Consider the following 19,380-nt stretch of genomic DNA (forward strand, 5'->3'; position numbering starts at 1 on the left):
ATCTGATTTTGGTATCAGGGTGATATTGGCTACATAAAATGAATTTCAAAGTTTTCTTTCTTTTATTTTTTTGGAATAGCATGAGAACAATTGATGTTAATGTTCTTCAAATGTTTGGTAGAATTTGCCTGTGAAGCTATCTGATTTTGGGTGGACTTTTGTTTGTTGGAGTTTTTTGATTACTGATTCCATTTCATTGCTGGTAATCTGTCTATTCAAATTTTCTATTTCTTTTTGCCTCAGTTTTGGTAGGTTACATATTTCTAGGAATTCATCCCTTTCTTCTAGGTTGTCCAATCTGTTGGCACATAATTTTTCATAATATTCTCTTACAATTGTTTGTGTTTCTGTGGTATTAGTTGTTACTTCTCCCATTTCATTTGTGATTTTGTTTATTTGGTTCCCCCCCCCCCCAACTCTTTTTTTGATGAGTCTGGCCAGAAATTTATCAATTTTTTTGATCTTTTCAAAGATTCAGATCCTGGCTTCTTTGATCTGTTCTATTAGGGTTTTTTGTTGTTGTTGTTGTTGGTGGTGGTGGTGGTGGTGGTTTTGTTTTTGTTTCATTTTGTTTTGTTTTCGTTACTATATTCTTTATTTCTGCTGTAATATTTATTATTCCCTTCCATCTGCTGAGTTTGAGTTTTGTATGTTGTTATTTTCCTAGCTCCTTTAGATGTAAGGTTAGGTTTTTTATTTGAGATTTTTCTTGTTTCTTAAGGTGGACCTGTATTGCTGTAAACTCCTCTCTTTGATCTGCTTTTGCTGCATCCCAAAGGTTTTGGACTGTTATGTTTTCATTTTCATTTGTTTCCATGAACTTTTTCTTTTTTCAATTTCCTGGTTTACCTATTCATTGTTTAGTAGCACGTTATTTAACCTCCATGTATTTGTGGTCTTTCCAGATTTTTTCTTGTGGTCGAATCCCAGTTTCGTGGGGTCATGGTCAGAAAGGTTGCATAGTATGACTTTGATCTTCTTCAATGTGTTGAGGCTTGCTTTATGGCCTCCTCATATGGAACATTCTGAATATATCTGTTAAATACATTTCACTGTATCATTCAAAGCCACTGTTTCCTTGTTGTTTTTCTGTTTAGATGATTTGTCCATCATTGATTAAGGAGGATTGTTAAAGTGTTGTTAAGGATTGATAAAGTCCTTTTCTATATTTGTATTACTATTAATTGCTTCTCTTATGTTTGTTATTAACTGTTTTATGTATTTGGGTACCTTCATCTTGGGGGCATAAATATTTACAATGGTTATATCTTTTTGTTAGATTGTTCCCTTTAATATTATTATAAAGTGTCCTTCTTTGTCTCTTGTTACAGTCTCTTTTTAAAGTCTATTTTGTCCAATATAAGTATTGCTACCCTGATTTTCTTTTGACATCCATTTGCATGATAAATGTTTCTTCATCCCTCATTTTCAATCCATAGGTGTCTTTAGGTCTGAAATTAGTCTCCTGTAGGCAACATATAAATTGATCTTGTTTTCTTTATCCACTTTTTCACCCTGAATCTTTCGACTGGAGCATTCACTACATTTACACTCAAAATAATTATTTATATATATGCATTTATTGCCAATTTGTTACTTGTTTTGTGTTTGTTTTTGTAGTTTTTTTTTTATCGTCTGATCCTTCTCTTGCTCTCTTTCACAGTTTTCTGGCTTTCTTTAGTGAGACACTTGGATTTCTTTCTCTTTATTCTTTGCATATGTATTAGTGGTTTTTGATTTGTGGTTACCATTAGGTTTGTACATAACATCTGTATATAGCAGTCTATATTAAATTGATGGTCACTTAAACTTAAACCTATTCTTAATTCCTTTCTCCCTAGTACTTTTGTTATACAGTATCATATTTTGTATCCTTTTATCTTGTGAATCCTTTGACTAAGTTTTACAAATATATTTTTTACTGCTTTGTGTTTCCTACTTTTCATACTCTTATGGTCTTTCCTTTGTACATAGAGTCCCTTTTAACATTTCCTGTAGGGCTGCTTTAGTGGTCATAAAGTATTTTAGTTTTTGTCTGAGAAATTCTTTATTCCTCCTTCTTTTCTGAATGCTAGCCTTGCTCGATAGAATATTCTTGGCTGTAAAATTTTCCCATTCAGCACTTTGCATATATGCCACTCCTTTCTGGCCTACAAAGTTTCTGCTGAAAAATCCACTGATAGCCTTATGTCCTCTGTTGCTGCTTTAAAAATATTTTCCTTATTACTTCTTTTTCCCATTTTAATTACTGTGTGTCTTTGTGTGGACCTCCTTGGATTGATTTTGTTGGAGAGTCTCCATATCTCCTGGATCTGGATTTCTATTTCTTCCCCAGATTCAGGAAGTTTTCAGCTATTTGTTCCTCAAATAAATTTTCTGCCTTCTTTTCTGTCTCTTCTTCAAGGATCCCTGTAATGCAAATGTTATTATGCTTGATGGAGTCATTGATTTCTCTAAGTCTATTCTCATTTTGTATGTTTGTTTTCTTTCATCTGCTCAGCTTGATTCTTTTCCGTTACTGTCTTCATTGTCATTAATTTGTTCCTCTGTTTCCTCTAGCCTGATATTTATTTCATCTGGTGTATTTTTAATTTCATTTATTGTGTTCTTCATCTCTGATTAGTTCTTTTTTATCTCTTTGTTAAAGGTCTCACCGATGTCCTCCACTTATAAGGACATAGGATAGTACAGTGACTATCTTTATGATCATTACTTTGACTTCTCTATCAGGCATATTACTTACATCCATTTTGCTTAGGTCTCTTACTGTGGTTTTGTTCTGTTCTTTTCACTTGGGACATGTTCTCTCTCTCTTCAGTTTGTCTAACTCTCTGTCTTTTTCTTTGTGTTGGGAAAGTCAGATACATCTCCTACTCTTTAAAGTAATGGGCAGGGCACACACTTTTAATAAGTTGGTGCTGGTCATCTTCCGTAGGGTACGTACAGCAGCTGGCCAGTACAGGACTGGCCAGTGCTGCTCTGCAAAGCGCATGTGGACAAGGTTTGTGCAGAGATGACCCACTGCCAGGAACAAGCCCCCATAAAACATGCAGATTGGGAGACTCAGTGTTAGCAAGGTTTATGCCAGTCTTCTAGGGAAGGGCATGCAGTACATGCAAGTGACTGGGAAGAGCGGATCTGCTGACATATGGAGAGGTGCTTGGTGTAAGCAAGTTAGGTAAGGAGTGTGAACTCTGCTAGTTTCTGAAGGTGGCCAAGTGTTTATGCTGAGGCATGGGGGAGGAAATAGTGCCTGCCAGCTTCTTTGTTTCTGGAGGAGTTTCCCAGGGAAATCTGTTTCTCTGGGACATGCTCTGTGATCAGTAAATAACTCTCCCTCCCATAGGCCAGGTGCATTTCAAACTGCTGCTTCAATGCTGTATTTCCATGGGCTATTTGTTGTGCTATCTTTTTAGGGGTGAGGACTCACTTTCCTATAGCTCACTGGGCTCTCCCAGAGCAGAGCTTGTTAATTTTTAAAATTCCAGGCTTTAAGCCCTTCTGCTTATAAGCACTCATGAAATTTGGCCCCTCTTACTTTCAAAGCCAAATGTTATGAGGATTCACCTTTCCCATGCAGGTTTCCCAGTGTGACAGTGTATTTCTCACCTTTCTCTGTGTTCCTGACTCCCTCCAAACTTCAGACAGCCAGGGACCTTTGAGCTCTCCACTGAATTCACCCTTCCCACTCTCCTTGATATGGGTTCTTCTCTACCTTTAGTTGTGGAGTTTGTTCTACCAGTTTTTGGGTCATTTTCCGGGTTATTTATGCTAATGTGAATGTTACCTAGTTGTATCCATGGGATGACAGGAGCTTAGGGTCCTTCTATTCTGCAATCTTCCCAGCTTCCTACCCAAAGATTTATTTTTAGAAAAAAAAGTGAAATTGTAATTTTTTGTAATTAAATATGTTAATATTCCAAAAGCTTGGTTTAAGAAGGCCTTTTAAAACGTGTCAGAAACCCAGAAAATAAGAAAGGAAAAAACTCTGAAAGCTGACTGAATACAATAGAAAAACTTCAGCTTTTCAAAAAACAAAACACTATAAAATCAAAGATAAAAAGGTAAACAATAAAGATAAAAGAGAAAACAAAATGGAAGGAAACAGAACACATGAAAAAGAATTAATTTTGTAATATCCTAAGGTGCTAACTTTTAGTAATCAATAACAACAAGATAGAAACTACTAGAGGTATGTGCACAGACAATTCTTCACAAAAGGGGAAAAATCAATAAACATATACTTTTTCTTATATATCAATAAATATATACTTTCTTAGTATTTAAAGAATCCACAGCACATGTTTTATTAAAATTTTGGTAAATTCCAGTACAATCAACAAATGGAAAGAATTTTCTGGTCAATAGGCCAGTGAAACTTAGTTGGCTCATTTTTCCAGCTTAGCCTGAATGTGGCCTCTTGACCTGGAGAAGGAATGGGGTAAGACCAACAGTATCATATATGATTCTTCATGGAAATCTGAGAATTTCTTGGAACTCTCTAAGTTTTATATATAAGACAAAATTGTCTATTTATATTAGAAGATGTGTTTGTAATTTTAATATAGAAATAAGTGATCAACATTATTCGAAATACAACTTTTTGAATACAGTTTCATAATTGATATTTATGCTTCAACCACTATGAAACTCAGATTGTTATTAAAAAGAACCTTTCCCTCTTTCTTTATACTGAATTCAGACTCTTGCAGATCTTTCATAATTTCTGCTTTGAGATCAGGTGGTGCTGTTGTATTAAAGTTGCAGGTTTCTGTCAAAAAATCCCAAAGCAGGTCACCATTTTCATTGCCATCAATAAAACAATCAGATATGTCCATGGTGGACAGAAGGTCATAACATTCATACTTAATCCCCAATTTGTCCAGCATCTGAGAGAGGTCAGACGATGTGACATATTGGCAGAGGTCATATTGGGGTAAGCGGGATCGGTACTTTTTCCACAGCTTGTCCCAGCCACTGGTTCCTGTGTGACAGAACAAAGTTCATGCTTTAATTTATTCTTATTTTCATTTACCTACTTTAGCAGGCAGTATAGTAGATGTTTAGAATAAATCAGTCAAATAAAGAAATATTCTTTCCTTTGGGTAGCTTAATTTAAGGAGTACACAGCAGGGAGAAAGAAAGTTAAATACACAAGTAAATAAATCACATATCAGATGCTGCTAAGTGCTAATAAAAAACAAATTAGAGCAAGGAATAAGGAAGGTCAAAGAGTTGGATGGATTGCTGTTTTATATAGGGTGGTCACAGAAAGTCTCTGTAATAATGTGACATTTGGGCAGAGACATGACAACTAACCATGTATTATTATTATTATTTTAAATGTTTATTTTTGAGAGAGAAAGAGACAGAGCATGAGCAAGAAGGGGCAGAGAGAGAGGGAGACATAGAATCAAAGCAGGTTCCAGGCTCTGACCTGTCAGCACAGAGCCTGATGCGGGGCTTGAACTCATGAACTGTGAGATCATGACCTAAGCCAAAGTTGGATGCTTAACCGACTGAGCCACCCAGGCACCCCATGACAACAAACCATGTAGATATCAGAGGGAATAATCTCTCTACTTTAGATAGAGAGAAGAGCAACTACAAAGGACCTGAGGCAGGAGCATGCTTGGCATGTTAAACACTAGTCAGGGAACCAGTGAGATTGGAATTGAGTGAACAAGGGGGAGAGTAGAAGGAGACAGGTTGGATGAGTGGTCGGCGGAGTAGATAAGGTGCCAAATCATGTGGGCGAGATGTGAAGCCATTGTAGTGCTGTCTGATAGAACTTTCTGTATTGATGAACATGTTCTATATCTGTGTTGTCCAGTATGGTAGCCACTAACCATCTGTGGCTAAGGAGCATTTGAACTGCAGCTAGTGTGATCAAGGAAATGATTTTTAAGTTTTATTGCATTGCAGCTCACTTAAATACCAATTTCAATAGCCAAATGTGGCTTTCATATTGGACAACACAACGTTAGAGTGACTTAACCTGATTTACATTTTAATAAGTTCACTTGGTCACACACATGAGAATAGATTATAGGGGAATATGGGCAGAAACTGGGAGAACAGTAAGGAGGCTATGCAATAATCTGGGTGACAGATGATAGTAAGTTGGAGGTGATGAGAAGTGGTTCGATTATTTTCTTTATTATTATGCTTCTAGATCCAGTGAGATTTGCCAACAATTTGGATACTGGGTGTGAGTGAAAACAAAGAGTCAGTGATGACCCCAATGATTTTGGCCCAAGCCCCTGAAAAGAGAGAACTGTCATTGTTGGAAATGGGAAGATTGAAGTAGGAGCAGTCTAAAATGTATCATCAGGGTCTGGTTTTGGAAATGTAAATTTGAGATATCTATTGATATCTCTATTGGATATTCCATTGGTGATTGGAGGAAGGCAGTTGTTTATGTGAGTCTTGCATTCAGAGGAGAGGATCTAAGGTTAATAACTGAAATAGAAAGAAAGAGCACAATAAATACAATCATGATTTTCTCAAAAGGAAGATGAGGTAGCCTCTCATGTCTCCACTTCTAAGATGCTGCCTTGGACTGCCAAAAATGAGGCTGATTCTTAGAAATTTTGTTGCCAGCTTTAGAAGATATTTTAGCAATGTCTATTATGTTTAATTGAAAACCAGCCCAGTGTAGAAGCTACAAGATGCAGCCTCTGAGAGAGAAACACAGGTTGGAATGTACTTTTGACACTTTATGAATAAGATGAGATTCATTATTTAGTCTCTCAGAACCTTAGTTTTCTCATCTGTAAAGTGGGAATAACCATACTTACCTCACATGGAACTACAGTTATTAAATGAGATAATTGAAGTGAATTGCTGCACAACGTTAAGCACGTGGCAGATGAGTAATAAGTACTTACAAAATAAATTAACATTATATGGAATTAGTTTGATAATGTATTTTCACTGGTTGTAATCTTGAAAAAAGCAAGCTTGCTCTTTGGAAATCTATAATACTAATAAATTAACACAAATGAGCATCTATTATTTATGGAGCCTCTAATACATGCATGTAATAATGGGGTGTTATATACACAGTTGATACAGTGTAGTAATTAAGAAGGTCTCTAAAGCCCAACTGCCTAAATATGAAGGCTGGCTCTTCCTCTGACTAGCTTTATGAAACTTTGCCTCAGTTTTATTATCTGCAAAATAGGGATAATAATAGAATTTATTTATAGAATTGGGGCAAGAATAAGTAAAGATACTGAGAACCATGACAGGCACATAGTAAATAAACATCGCTGAAGTGTTAGGAAATTTAAGTTGGACCTGGCCAAAGCAATGTAAGGGAAAGCCTATATTTTCTGTGAGCTTCCAGGATTATCAGTGAAGATTTCAAAGGCTTAAGGTATTTTGGTTCCCAAACCTCTTTTGTGGTCTAATGAAATGATTAACTCTCCATAAAAGTACACAAACAATATATATGCATACATTCTGCATAAAATTATTGGATGCTCAAAGACCCCTGGCCTTCATCCATGGACTAGGCTAAAGTCTCCTAACTGACGTCAACAAAAGAGACTATCCAAGGCAGGAAATGGTAAAATTTAAATAGTCTAGATAGTTGACATTCTACTAATACTTCAGAAGAGGGAGCAATAATTGCAGGGTATTCTCTAGAAGGTACAACTGGAATTAAGCAGGAAAAAAAAAAAGAAACCTCAGTCCAGTGGGGAAAAAAATTAGGGTCACAATTATGTATTAAAAATTCTTTCATTCCAAAGAGAGTGATCATCTGCCCAAATAAGAATTTGCCTACCAATACGACTTCACAAGAAAGTAAATATTTCAGTGGTTGAGGAGAGGCTCTATTATCATTATTTTTTATTTTTAACCTGCCAGAGGAAAAAAAAAAACAAAACAATCCAAACACTGATTGCAGAAAATTTGCTGGTGTCAGTGTTGTGTGACTTGGTGCCATTTCTGAGCTGAGCAATTATACAGTTTCTAACTGATGCGTTATCATAATGGCTTTTGGTGGGCACAACATATGGTGTTACTTTTGTCTCCAACATGATATAAATGAGATTCTTTTATCCCCACTGTATTAAAAATAACATACCATGATTTGCCTCCTTCCTTAGTCAGGTATGGAGAGGGAAGGACAACAAACAAACAAAACCCAAAACTGTCTCCTTCTGGCTAATACTCCTTAACCAGAAACGTTGCCTTTTAATTAGCAACTCTCTCAACTAATGCCTGGCTACTATATTTGAAAAAAACTGTGCTACTGATATCATTAAAAATTTTTTTTGAACGTTTATTTATTCTTGAGAAAGTGAGAGAGAGAGAGTGCATGTGTGAGTCGGGGAGGGGCAGAGCAAGAAAGGGACACATAATCTGAAGCAGGCTCCAGGCTCTGAGCTATCAGCACAGAGCCCTATGGGGGCCCCGAACGCAGGAGCCTTTGAGCTGTGAGATCATGACCTGAGCTAAAGTCAGATGCTCAACTGACTGAGCCACCCAGGTGCCCCCGATATCATTGTAGTGTGAGATACTCACTTTATAAATCCACTTTGTCCTTATTTCTCTTCCTTTTCATATCCAAATCAAATATTTTATCTTTGTATAACCAGGAACTTCTGCTTGTTATAATTAAATGAATATTTATTGAGCTGGACTACTAAGGAACACAGAGGAAAGCCTCTCTTCCCTCAAGCAACATGTATTCTAACAGGGTGACCAGTAAACTCTGTCATTTAATTAGGATATCAATTTCTCTTTCTTTTCCTAATGAGTTTCACTTGCCTACCCTTCATCACTTTTGTCTGCCTGTTTCAGCATACACTGTAGTATGTGTGCGAGTATGTGTGTATGTGTAGCTTTTTTGTTGAGTCTTTTATTCCTGTTTATTAAACATATGTTTAGATCTCCAGAACTTAATATATCCTCTGATTCCATGTCCATCATGTAGTAGGTTTTAGCTAAAACATACTCTCTTTTGTAGAAAGACATTCAGAACTAGTAGTTTAGAATATTATAAGGCAGCTCTAATAAATTGTTATTAAATAATTTATTCAGGGGGCGCCTGGGTGGCTCAGTCAGTTAAGCGTCCACCTTCAGCTCAGGTCATGATCTCACAGTCTGTGAGTTCGAGCCCCGCATCAGGCTCTGTGCTGACAGCTCAGAGCCTGGAGCCTGCTTCGGATTCCGTGTCTCCCTTTCTCTCTGCCCCTCCCCTGCTCATGCTCTGTCTCTCTCTGTCTTAAAAAATAAAAATAAAAACATTAAAAAAATAATTTATTCAGTTCAATTCAGATATTTATTGAGTGTCTGTCTTCTAGGTGCCAAAGAGACAGAACTCCTGCTCTCAAGGAGCTCTCCTGAAACTCCCCATATGTCTCTGATAACACACTTAGCATACTGCTCCAAGTATTTCCATGTCTCAATCCTCCATTAGTTAGGAGCCATTCAAAGGCAGAAAAAAAGTAATAGTCATCTGCATCCTTCATTGCCTACCAGTGACTGACTGTAAGAACTCATTACAAGCTGCATGAACCAAATCTACACAACAGCTATACTGTGCAGCCAACAAGGAACTGAGAACACAGGCTATGTACTGTTTTGAATATGGCTGAATGCACATAATACCTTGGTACACATGGTGCATATAGCCATCCTAGGTCTCTGTATAATTAAATCTAGAAACTGACACCATATTTCATTATCTTATGATCTAATAAATTGCAAAGGTGGGTGTCTATGGTACTCAGAAAACAGTAATTCAGTCTATTCAGAGAAATACATTGTCAACTTAGTAACAGGTCAGTTGTCTGACTGAAATAGACAGGAAAAAGCCTTAGTTATGTAGCATATTTAAGACAACCCTTTGGAGCAAGATAATAATCCAGAAATACCATTATCTGCCTAGATATTATCTAGATGAGTATTCTTAGAAATTTAATTTAGTGACCAGTTCCAGGCTTGTCTGAATCTGTCTATAATGAGCAATCAATTTTCTGCATTGAAGTGTAGCTATGGATGACAGTACTGCCCTGAAACAAGGATAATATGCAAACAGGCTTTTTCACTTCCAGGTAATTATGAAGCAAAGTCTACTTAGAAAGTGACTGCAAGAAGCTAGATAAGAATAGAACTTAATGTGAACCATTTTGATGTGCGTGTGTTCCAAGTTTTAGGGCAATATTCAAATTTAATGAATGTTTTCATAATGCAAATATGGAGAGTGGGGCTTCAAGAATCATAGTTTGGACTGAGAAGGGCAGTTTAGAGCAATGGTTTTTATACAGGGATGAGGGGGTAAGTTGCTCAGTCACCTCATATGACCCATTGAGCATTCTCAAACCTAGCTGCTAGCCACAAAAAAAGAAAAAAGAAAAAAAAAGTGTATGTGATAAAGGTAGGGGTCTTTAAAGTCCCTTTAATAGTTGGACATTTGTTATTTGTTACATTCTTATGTTTAGGAACAGTATCTGTGAACAATTTTTTCTTCTTTGGGATACCTGTCTCCCATGCTTGGTACAGTAATGAAGAGTTGTTTACTGCATAAAGAAAAAGGTAGTAAAATACAAACTTAGTAAAATCAAACTACACAGACTAACTTTTATTCAAAATACTTTTTTAAGAAAAAGCTCACTGATAGTTGAGTCTTTATTCCCTTTCTTTGATTTTTTCCCCATTAATGTACATACACATAGTACATATGAACCACATATATACATAGATGCAATGTAACATAGGTATGATTATCCAGAAATAGCCCTGGAATAAACAAAGGCTAACAGACCAAGTTCACACAGCTAGGAAGTGCCTCAGCATTCTTGCTGCATGTGTCGTCATACATTTCACTGTGCCTGTTTTGGTTTGCATATTTCTTGATGCCAACAAGCCATGGATTGTATTAATATATTCATGAGATAGTGAGCAGAATACTGTATTTGTAAGGGCACTTAGTCAATTCTCAGTTGCTTGTAGACTACTCATGCCACTTTCTAAACCTTAGTCTGTTTTTTTCCTATTGGTAGAAATAGACTCATAGAAAACTGCTTTCTGACGTTGAAATACTTCACTTCTGAAAATATTTAAGAGTAAACAAAATATAAATAAGAGTGGATATGCTATTGATATGAAATATATCCTAAAATCAAACATACATGACTTCTGGATAAATTGCTGTTTCTGTCTGTAACACTTTCTCTTCACTATTGACACAGATTATCAAGAATAGACTGCCCTCAATGGTGACAACTAATTTTTACATTTCCTAAATGTACTATAAAGGCTTTATCCAAGTGTCTTAATTTGGAGAGAGGTTAGTAGGAAGCATCCGGTTTACATAAGCCCTTCTAAATGGGAAGATAGAACTCTCCCACATAAATGGGTATTTTTAACCAACCAGAGATAAAAATAGTTTATCAAAATGTTCCTTTGGGGAAGAGATTGTATGGCGGAGCTCTCATTTGAAAAACTGCCACATGAGTTCAAGCCTAGAATTACAAGCAACAGGCAAGCTTGCCATCTTTAAAGTCATTCCTCATATTTAAGAATAGATAAATGTTGTGAGTTATGGTTTCGAGTACGGGGTCTGATATAAGTTTAGGAAGATAAAGACTCTTGTATATGTAGAATCAACCTGACTCCCACTGTGTGCACAATCCACAAAGAATGCTGAATGAAATAAGTAGTGAATTAATGAACTCGACAGTGTCAGTGTTTCATTTATTAACATGTTTGCTTACATTTTCTGTGTGGTACTTATTATATAGTGGGAGCAACATGACATGATCAAATGCCTTCTTTGGAAAATAATAACACAAAATAAGTGAACAATTTTTGGTTATTTGAGAAAATCTATCATGAACAATATTGACAATAGCTCTAGAAATGCAAATTAATCAAATATGAAAGCATCCCAAATATTTAAGCCTGTATTTATGTATTAATAAACACCATAGAAGGAAAAGAGATATTCAAGAAACAAAAAGGAGGTAAACAGAAATATTTACTATTTTCGGTCTCATTAAAAAAAATTCCTATTAGTGCTATTTGCTCCATGTTATATAAAGAAGAATTTATATAGAGACAATAAAGACAAATTTTCCCCAAGAGAAAGGAGTAAATAGACATTTAATTCCATTAAACTCCCTGTATTGAGAACCATCGTGAAGGACTTTCTGAATACTGTATTAATTGACTATGATCAGAAGCCAAGTCAAGAATTTCATAACAAAGACAAAATATAGCAGCTGCCTTCAAATACATATATCCAAGCACATATGCACTTTTGCTGTTTAAAAATTCAGGATGAATGTAAAAAATTTACCTGACACAAGAATAATGAGAATCTTAGCATTGGTAGCTAAGAGACTATGGAAGAATTTCAGGGTAGCTGGGATATCTTTTACATAATACAGCATCTAGAAATGAAGGAAAAGAGAAATTAGACACTTTTCTATATCAATGTCTTTGTTACTTGGGCTAGATATTCACTAGAAAGTTTGATGTTCAAATTGAGTAGATTTTTACTCAACAAAACACTTTAAATATTAAAGAGGTTATATGGAAAGAGAGAGTAATAATGTGATAAAATATTAGGGAAAAGGGAAAACTATGCTATTTGCTCAATTACAGCCAAGTTGTTTTAAATTTACTCTTTCTGGCTTCAATAACACAGACATTTATAGCTGGAGATACTTAGTCTCCTCTCCACATGGGGGCATTGATTCTATGCGTACTCTATATTTTGTGAATTATCGTTCTTATGGGAGAAGATAGTGCTGGCACCATAAAAACAGACCCCATTTCATGGAACGTTGATTTAAAATTAAGCCCTTTGCACTAGCTTCACCATATGCTCACAAATGCTTTTTTAAAATCACAGGAAATATGGCAGGCTCTGATGTTGACAGATTCTCTAGGAAAATGGACTGAATAAAGCATGAGGTTACATGCTTGGTCACAAGGTGCTAGGGGTCAACCCACCACTTTTAAATAACTCTGGACTATATCTGGTGAAGCACAGGGAGAGGCCTTTTCATTCAATACAGGTAGAGCTTGGAATACACTGACGGTGGAAAATTTTCCCCAGAGCTTGCATCCTGGGAATCTACTCCCACAGACACTTACTTCTTATATCTCATCTCCATCTCTCTTGGACAAGAATTCAATATATTATGTAGATGCCCATGACAGAATTTACTGCATAAAGCAAATACAACTTAAACTGTGTCCCTCTCACATGAATGAATGAGATAAAATGGACCTGCACATGGCCAATGCTGCTTCGGGGCCATATTTAGTCTCATGTCATTCCATGCTGTTCACAGGGGGAGAGATACCCAGATACATAATCTAATCCATAAGATGCCTAACAGTCTATGATGTGACCTGGCTAAAAAAGAGGAGGTGGCCCATAACAGATTCTTTGAAATTTGATCTAATAGACACTGAGATCTCTGAAGTTAACTGTGAGTATTAAGTTGAAAGAATGTCATGAGAGTGTTAAGACTATAGGGAGCAATGAAGAGACAAAAATATAACCCATAAAATGCAGAGTAGACAGAGAAGAAGATAGAGAAATAGAATAGTGTAGTAATGCAGAGCAAGCAGAGTTGCTCTAAGAAAGAAGACGTGTGCAAATTTTGAGAGAAATGGGAGAATGATCTCTAAAGCTGTAACATTTTATAACAGGTAAAGAACTGAATCCAGAGCACAAGTGGAGAGATTGGCTTTTGATAAAAAGACACTTTTATAATAAGATGAAAGAAAAAGATGGTAGGTACAGGAGCAGCTATGTTTGTAAATTTGGAGGGTAAAAGATGACTTTCCATCTAATGATTTCACTTTTCACTATACAGTATGAAGTAAGGTCATCAGTTAGGAATGAATCATGAGGGAGGGGTTACAGGAAGTGTAAGGAGAGAGAAGGAGGTATGAAATAGATATATGAGGAAATAGGAAAGTAAGTCTGATAGAGAAACATTATACGCTTGCTGGACAATTTACGTGCTCCCTTATAGGTAAAAGATTTTGTCAGCTAGGAGAGCAGAGGTGTAGGACTGCTTGGATATGCCAATGTTAGAGTCATTTCTTCCTTGGGTTTCTTATAAGTTTATTCCCTTGGGATGACTGAACTTATGGACTATAGAAAGAAAGAAGTCTCTTGCTGTTAATATTGGTATTTCTAAAGTACACACATTTTCTAATGGTAGTCAACACCCAAAGATTATACACCCATATGCTATCCAGAAATATCAGTGATTCTCGTAATTGTGTCCCCATACCATATAATGAATAGTCATGTCCTTTCCAAGACATACTCTAGTGTATTTCTAAGAAATACGCTATCAGTGCTGGATTATGGAAATAAATTCCTACTGAATGGCTGACTGTATTAGTAAACTTTATTGACATGACAAATCACCTAACATGCCCCTTCAGTTACATGCACATTAGCCAGGTCACCAACATAAGACAAAAGCAAGAGGATTCAGAAAAACTCTGGGACATCAGAGTCCCATCCAGACCATTAGAACTACTGATGAACTATGCTAGGATATGTTACACTCTACTGTCCTCAAACCTACCTATGAACTTTCAATCCTACAAAGTTAATTAAACCAACATTAAAAAAAAAACAACTATAAAGTAATTCACGTATAAAAAACTAGCTTTTTGAGTGTTAGAGTGAATCTCTTAGTATTATAAACATTTTTATCCTCATTTTGGACAGATAATGTTCACTTGTAAAATCAGAAATCAGATTTTCATTTTTCTTCCTAAAGGTATAATATTAGGCACTCTTCATACATATTTCTGAAAAATCTCCTTTCTGAGAATATACAACAATAAATATTTCTTACCTGAATCATATGAATAAAGTCCCACTTCTGAATTTCTTTTTTCTCTGTGATTCTGTTTTGATATTCAGATGATGTCTCCTTATGCCAAACAAACTTTATGTTCTCAAGGTTTGATGTCTTGGCTACAAGCTCTAAAATACAGGGAAGAGGTGGCACACCATCAATTTTAATTGCAAATGCAGAATCCATTTCCATTTCGAATTTTAATGCAATCAATGTTATATACATAACAGATATAAAGCACATTTTTCTTTTTTATGTAGCTCTGGAAGACCAGAGTTCATACTGATTTTTTTTCTAGTGTTAAATGAAATTAGAGATGAAAGAAAGAGTCAGTAAGAAATAATGAGAACACTTATCAGACATAGGTTACATTATCTCTGTGTTGATGAGGAATCAACTGGTGAATTTTATCAATGGAAAACAAGTGATATGATTCTGTAACCCAGGAGTCAGCAGACCATGGTCCGTGGACGATATCTGGTCCACCACCTATTTCTAAATGGACTACAAGCTAAAATATATATACTACTGTACTTCCTGACTTTATGCCTATCCTTTATATCTCATGTCGTTACACTTTAAAATGGCTGAATAAAATCAAAGGAAGAATAATACCTCATGATATGTGAAAATGATATAAAATTCAAATTTTAATGTTTATAAATAAAGTTTTATTGGAACATATGAACACTTAGTTTATCAGTATCATCTATGGCTGCCTTTGTGCAGAGTTGATTAGTAGAGTTGATTAGTGGTGACAGAGATCATGTGGCCTTCTATGTCTAAGATGTTGACTGTGTGTTTTTTCAGAGAAGTTTGCTGACTCCTGTTATAATCCATTAAACACAAGTTCTTTAAGAGCAAGGATTCTGTTTAAATATTTATTAATGAATTAATGACTACGTCTCTAAGAAAAAACATCAACGATAATAGCTGATAACCAGGGAATAGATGAAAAGTCGGTAAAAAAGGAAGTCTAATTATTCACTGTTCATGTTTCTGAGGTGTTAGTCATGTCTGTCAAGAAAAAAAATTAAATATGTTCTTTTCCCAGTAAGCTTACAAAGAATATATCACAGCAATTATGTTGTTAATGATTGAGGCGACATATTTGGAATGATAAGCCATTTGGGATAGGATTTGACATACAACACCATGGGTTACAGGTACCTTTGTACTTGGCAATTTGCTCACCACTTGGCTCAACAACTTCATTGTTGATATGAATTCCTGGATATTGAGCCTGCACTTTGGAAAGAATTTGAAGATCAATTTCACCTAAAAGACAAGCATATGGAACAAATCATGTAATTCCAGAAAGAAATGCTTAGGAATAATTTGAGGTAGTTTATTGCCTGTCTTACTTGTACTAGGAAAGTTCAGCATAAGTAAAGAACGATGCTCAACTGTGGCCCTGCCACACTGTCTGTGGTGCTAGGTTGTAACTAGGAATAATAATATGATTTGAGGAGAGCTATGATTGCTATTCATTCCTTCATTCGTATAACCTTTATTTATTATCTAGTACTGCATTATGTTAACTCGAAGCTGCCATTGATTATAGGACTCAATCAACTCTTCTTTTTCTACTAAGTCAGAAAAAAACACTGTCAATTATAATTTTAAGATTCCATCAACTAAAAGATGTATCCCAATTTCAAAGATGTTAAAATATGAAAAAAAAGCACCTTAGAATTGATACACTTGGCTAAGCCAGAACCATATAAAATATGTCAGAAGAGGGACACCTGGGTGGCTCAGTGTCTGACTCTTGGTTTTAGCTTAGGTATTATCTCATGGTTTATGAGTTTGAGCTCCGTGTCTGGCTCTGTGCTGACACCATAGGGCCTACTTGAGATTCTCTCTCTCCCTCTCTCTACCCCTCGCCCATCTCAAAACAAATAAATAAACTTTAGAGAAGTGTCAGAAGAAAAATATGTTAGGTGCAAAAAAATTATACAGAAATATGCCAGACATCTACCTTCAAATACACCATGGTCTAGTGGAAGACACAGACATGGAAGGAACCCTGTCAAGTTGGGCCATGGTGGCAAGAGGAAAGGAGACAGTGAGGAAGAGGATAGGAGGAGAGGTCAGAGAAATGGAAAGATTTATGGAAGTAGACCACTCCTGAGCTCTGTGTTACAGGCTCGGTGGAAGTTAACTGAGAGACCTCTGGGGAAAGGAAGAATTGCAGGTGGATAGGATAGCAAGTTAGAGATATGAAATCAGGAAACGGAATGGTGTACATGGACTACTGGAAGCTCAGAGTTTTGGAATATTGGACAAGGGAGAGCCTCCAAGCAAAAGATGATTCTAGTGAGGTAAATGAAGAGGAGGCTATGATAGAATAGATACCTATTCATTAATTCATGCACCAACAATTACTTGTTTATTATGTGTCAAGCACTGCACTAGGCTCTAGCAAATGATAGGAAGAGCACAGAGCCATCTGTCTTCATGAAAATTTAGCTTGTAAGTGATTGCATGTGAGAGATAGTGATGTTTGATGGACTTGAATTCCAAACCTGTCTTCTCTACTTACTAGGTGTATGTAACTTTCAGCAATTTGCTTTACCCTTTCAAGCTGCATTTTCCTCATCAGAAAAATAGCAATAATAATAGTACAGAATTTATTAGTTGTGAGAGTTCAGTGAGGCAATGCATATAAAAACTCAGTGCAAAATAGACACCCAATAAATGTTAGCTGTTCGTTAGTTTTATTGTTATCTTTGAGTGCCATGCCTCTCTTTGAAAATATCTCCTCTGTCCCTATTGCTGATACCTCCAACTTATGTTCTGCATTTGTTCTCTAAGGTTATGATATTGACCTTTACTAAAGTAGACCTATGTGCTGGCAAGACTAGCATATGAAAATGATGTTAGTCTTTAACATTTTGGCATAAATGACATTAACAGAACCTTTACAAGGTTAGATATAGCAGGCAGCAGCAAAAGCATAAGTTATAAGACTAGGAAATCTGGAAGGAGGGAAATGAGGAAGATAAATCAAGAACAAAAGATGCTAAACCAGGAAAAGAGGATAGTTTAACCGTATCATGAAAGCCCCAAGTACTGGTAATAGGAGCTGGTGCAGGTCGGGAGGGGAAGGAGCAGGAAGGAAGCTGAAATGGAGGATAAAGGAGCCTATGTGACAGTTTTCTGGCCTCACCAACATGAAGCCTTTTATACTTTCCTTAATAATTCTTCTAGCTCCCACTTACTGGCCACCTACTATTTGTCAAACACTGTGCTAGGCAATTTACTTGGATCATCTCACTTAATGCTGCACACAATGTTATCACTCACAATATTATTCCCAACCACATAAGGTGATTTGAGTAATTTGACACACAGGGGATATTAATATGCCTAAAGTTAAGGCACACTTTTCTGACTCTGAAGTGTTAGTTCTTCTACTTCATACTAAGAAAGAGGAGGGCACCAAATACTACAAGGGCATAAGAAATGTTTTCCCTTCTTTCCAGTAACTATTTTTGAATGATAAAAAATAATAATAACTAGAGCAAAAAGCTGTGGACTAATGAGAAACAGATTCCACCTTGCCTCAAAGAATCAGAGGCCCAAAATTCTATTCTTGCCTCTATCAAACTAGCCATATATTTTAAACAAAAAAATTCTGAGGATTCATCAATTCTGAGGATCCCTTGAAACTCAGAAGGTTGCAGTAATTTCCTCTTGGGCCTTGATGAGCTGCTTCTCCTAAGATGGACCCCAACATTTTGGATCTGCCCAAATGGCAGAATGTATCCAGCACATATCCACAGTATATTCCTATATTGTTACTTTCCCAACCAGCAGAATGTTCTACTACAGTCAGAGCCAGCCAGTGTCTCTTTTTAGGGCAGTGATGGAAGAGACAATGCTAGAATTACAACTGAAACATGGAAAGCATGGGTTTACATGACAGCCTCTAGAATGTGAGCCCATGAACATTTGTGCATTCACTGCTGGATCCCTAGCAGAAATGAGTGAACAACAAAAGGAGATAATGAAACTATTACATCAGGAATTAGCACATAAAGTCCATTTCTGACTTCATAAGTTGAGTAACCAGACTTCTCGTTTGCCAGGGACAGTTCCACTTTATGCTTATTGTGCTGGTGTTCCATCTGGTTTTGTTTCTTATTCTAATATTTTTTTAATTATTATTTTTAAACAAATATTGTTAGAGTTTTATTTTTGTAAATAGTTTTTTAAATAACTATTTTATAGTTATAGTATTCTTAGTATTTCATTGTACTTATAGTATCTTATACATAACTATTTTATAAAGAAGTTTTATAATAAAAATATCAATAAATATTTTTAAAACTTATAATAATTTTAATTCTTTACTCACTCACTACAACTCTCATTAATAAAAGCATCCTGAGTTTGACAGTAAGTAATACCATCATGCTTATGGTGATATGGGGACACTTATTTTCTGTGCTATGTTTATTATTTATAATGGACTCTTTTTTTCTTATTGCAAAAGATAGATAGATAGATATAGATA

General features: G+C 35.9%; 1 protein-coding gene across 1 annotated transcript in view; it reads right to left on the bottom strand.

Annotated features, from left to right (window-relative positions):
* Nucleotides 1-4,282: 4,282 nt before the first annotated feature.
* Nucleotides 4,283-19,380, bottom strand: part of HNMT (histamine N-methyltransferase) — a 45,967-nt gene continuing 30,869 nt past the window's right edge. The window contains exons 3-6 of the mRNA XM_019454975.2: nucleotides 16,029-16,136; nucleotides 14,856-14,986; nucleotides 12,317-12,410; nucleotides 4,283-4,984 (exon numbers count right to left, since the gene is read on the bottom strand). Coding sequence (XP_019310520.1) covers nucleotides 4,629-4,984; nucleotides 12,317-12,410; nucleotides 14,856-14,986; nucleotides 16,029-16,136 — 689 coding nt within the window. The 3' untranslated portion in view covers nucleotides 4,283-4,628. The remainder of the gene's footprint in view (nucleotides 4,985-12,316; nucleotides 12,411-14,855; nucleotides 14,987-16,028; nucleotides 16,137-19,380) is intronic.

Source organism: Panthera pardus, unplaced genomic scaffold (genome assembly GCF_024362965.1).
Source record: "Panthera pardus isolate Hobbes unplaced genomic scaffold, ASM2436296v1 HiC_scaffold_10, whole genome shotgun sequence".
Lineage (NCBI taxonomy): Eukaryota > Metazoa > Chordata > Mammalia > Carnivora > Felidae > Panthera > Panthera pardus.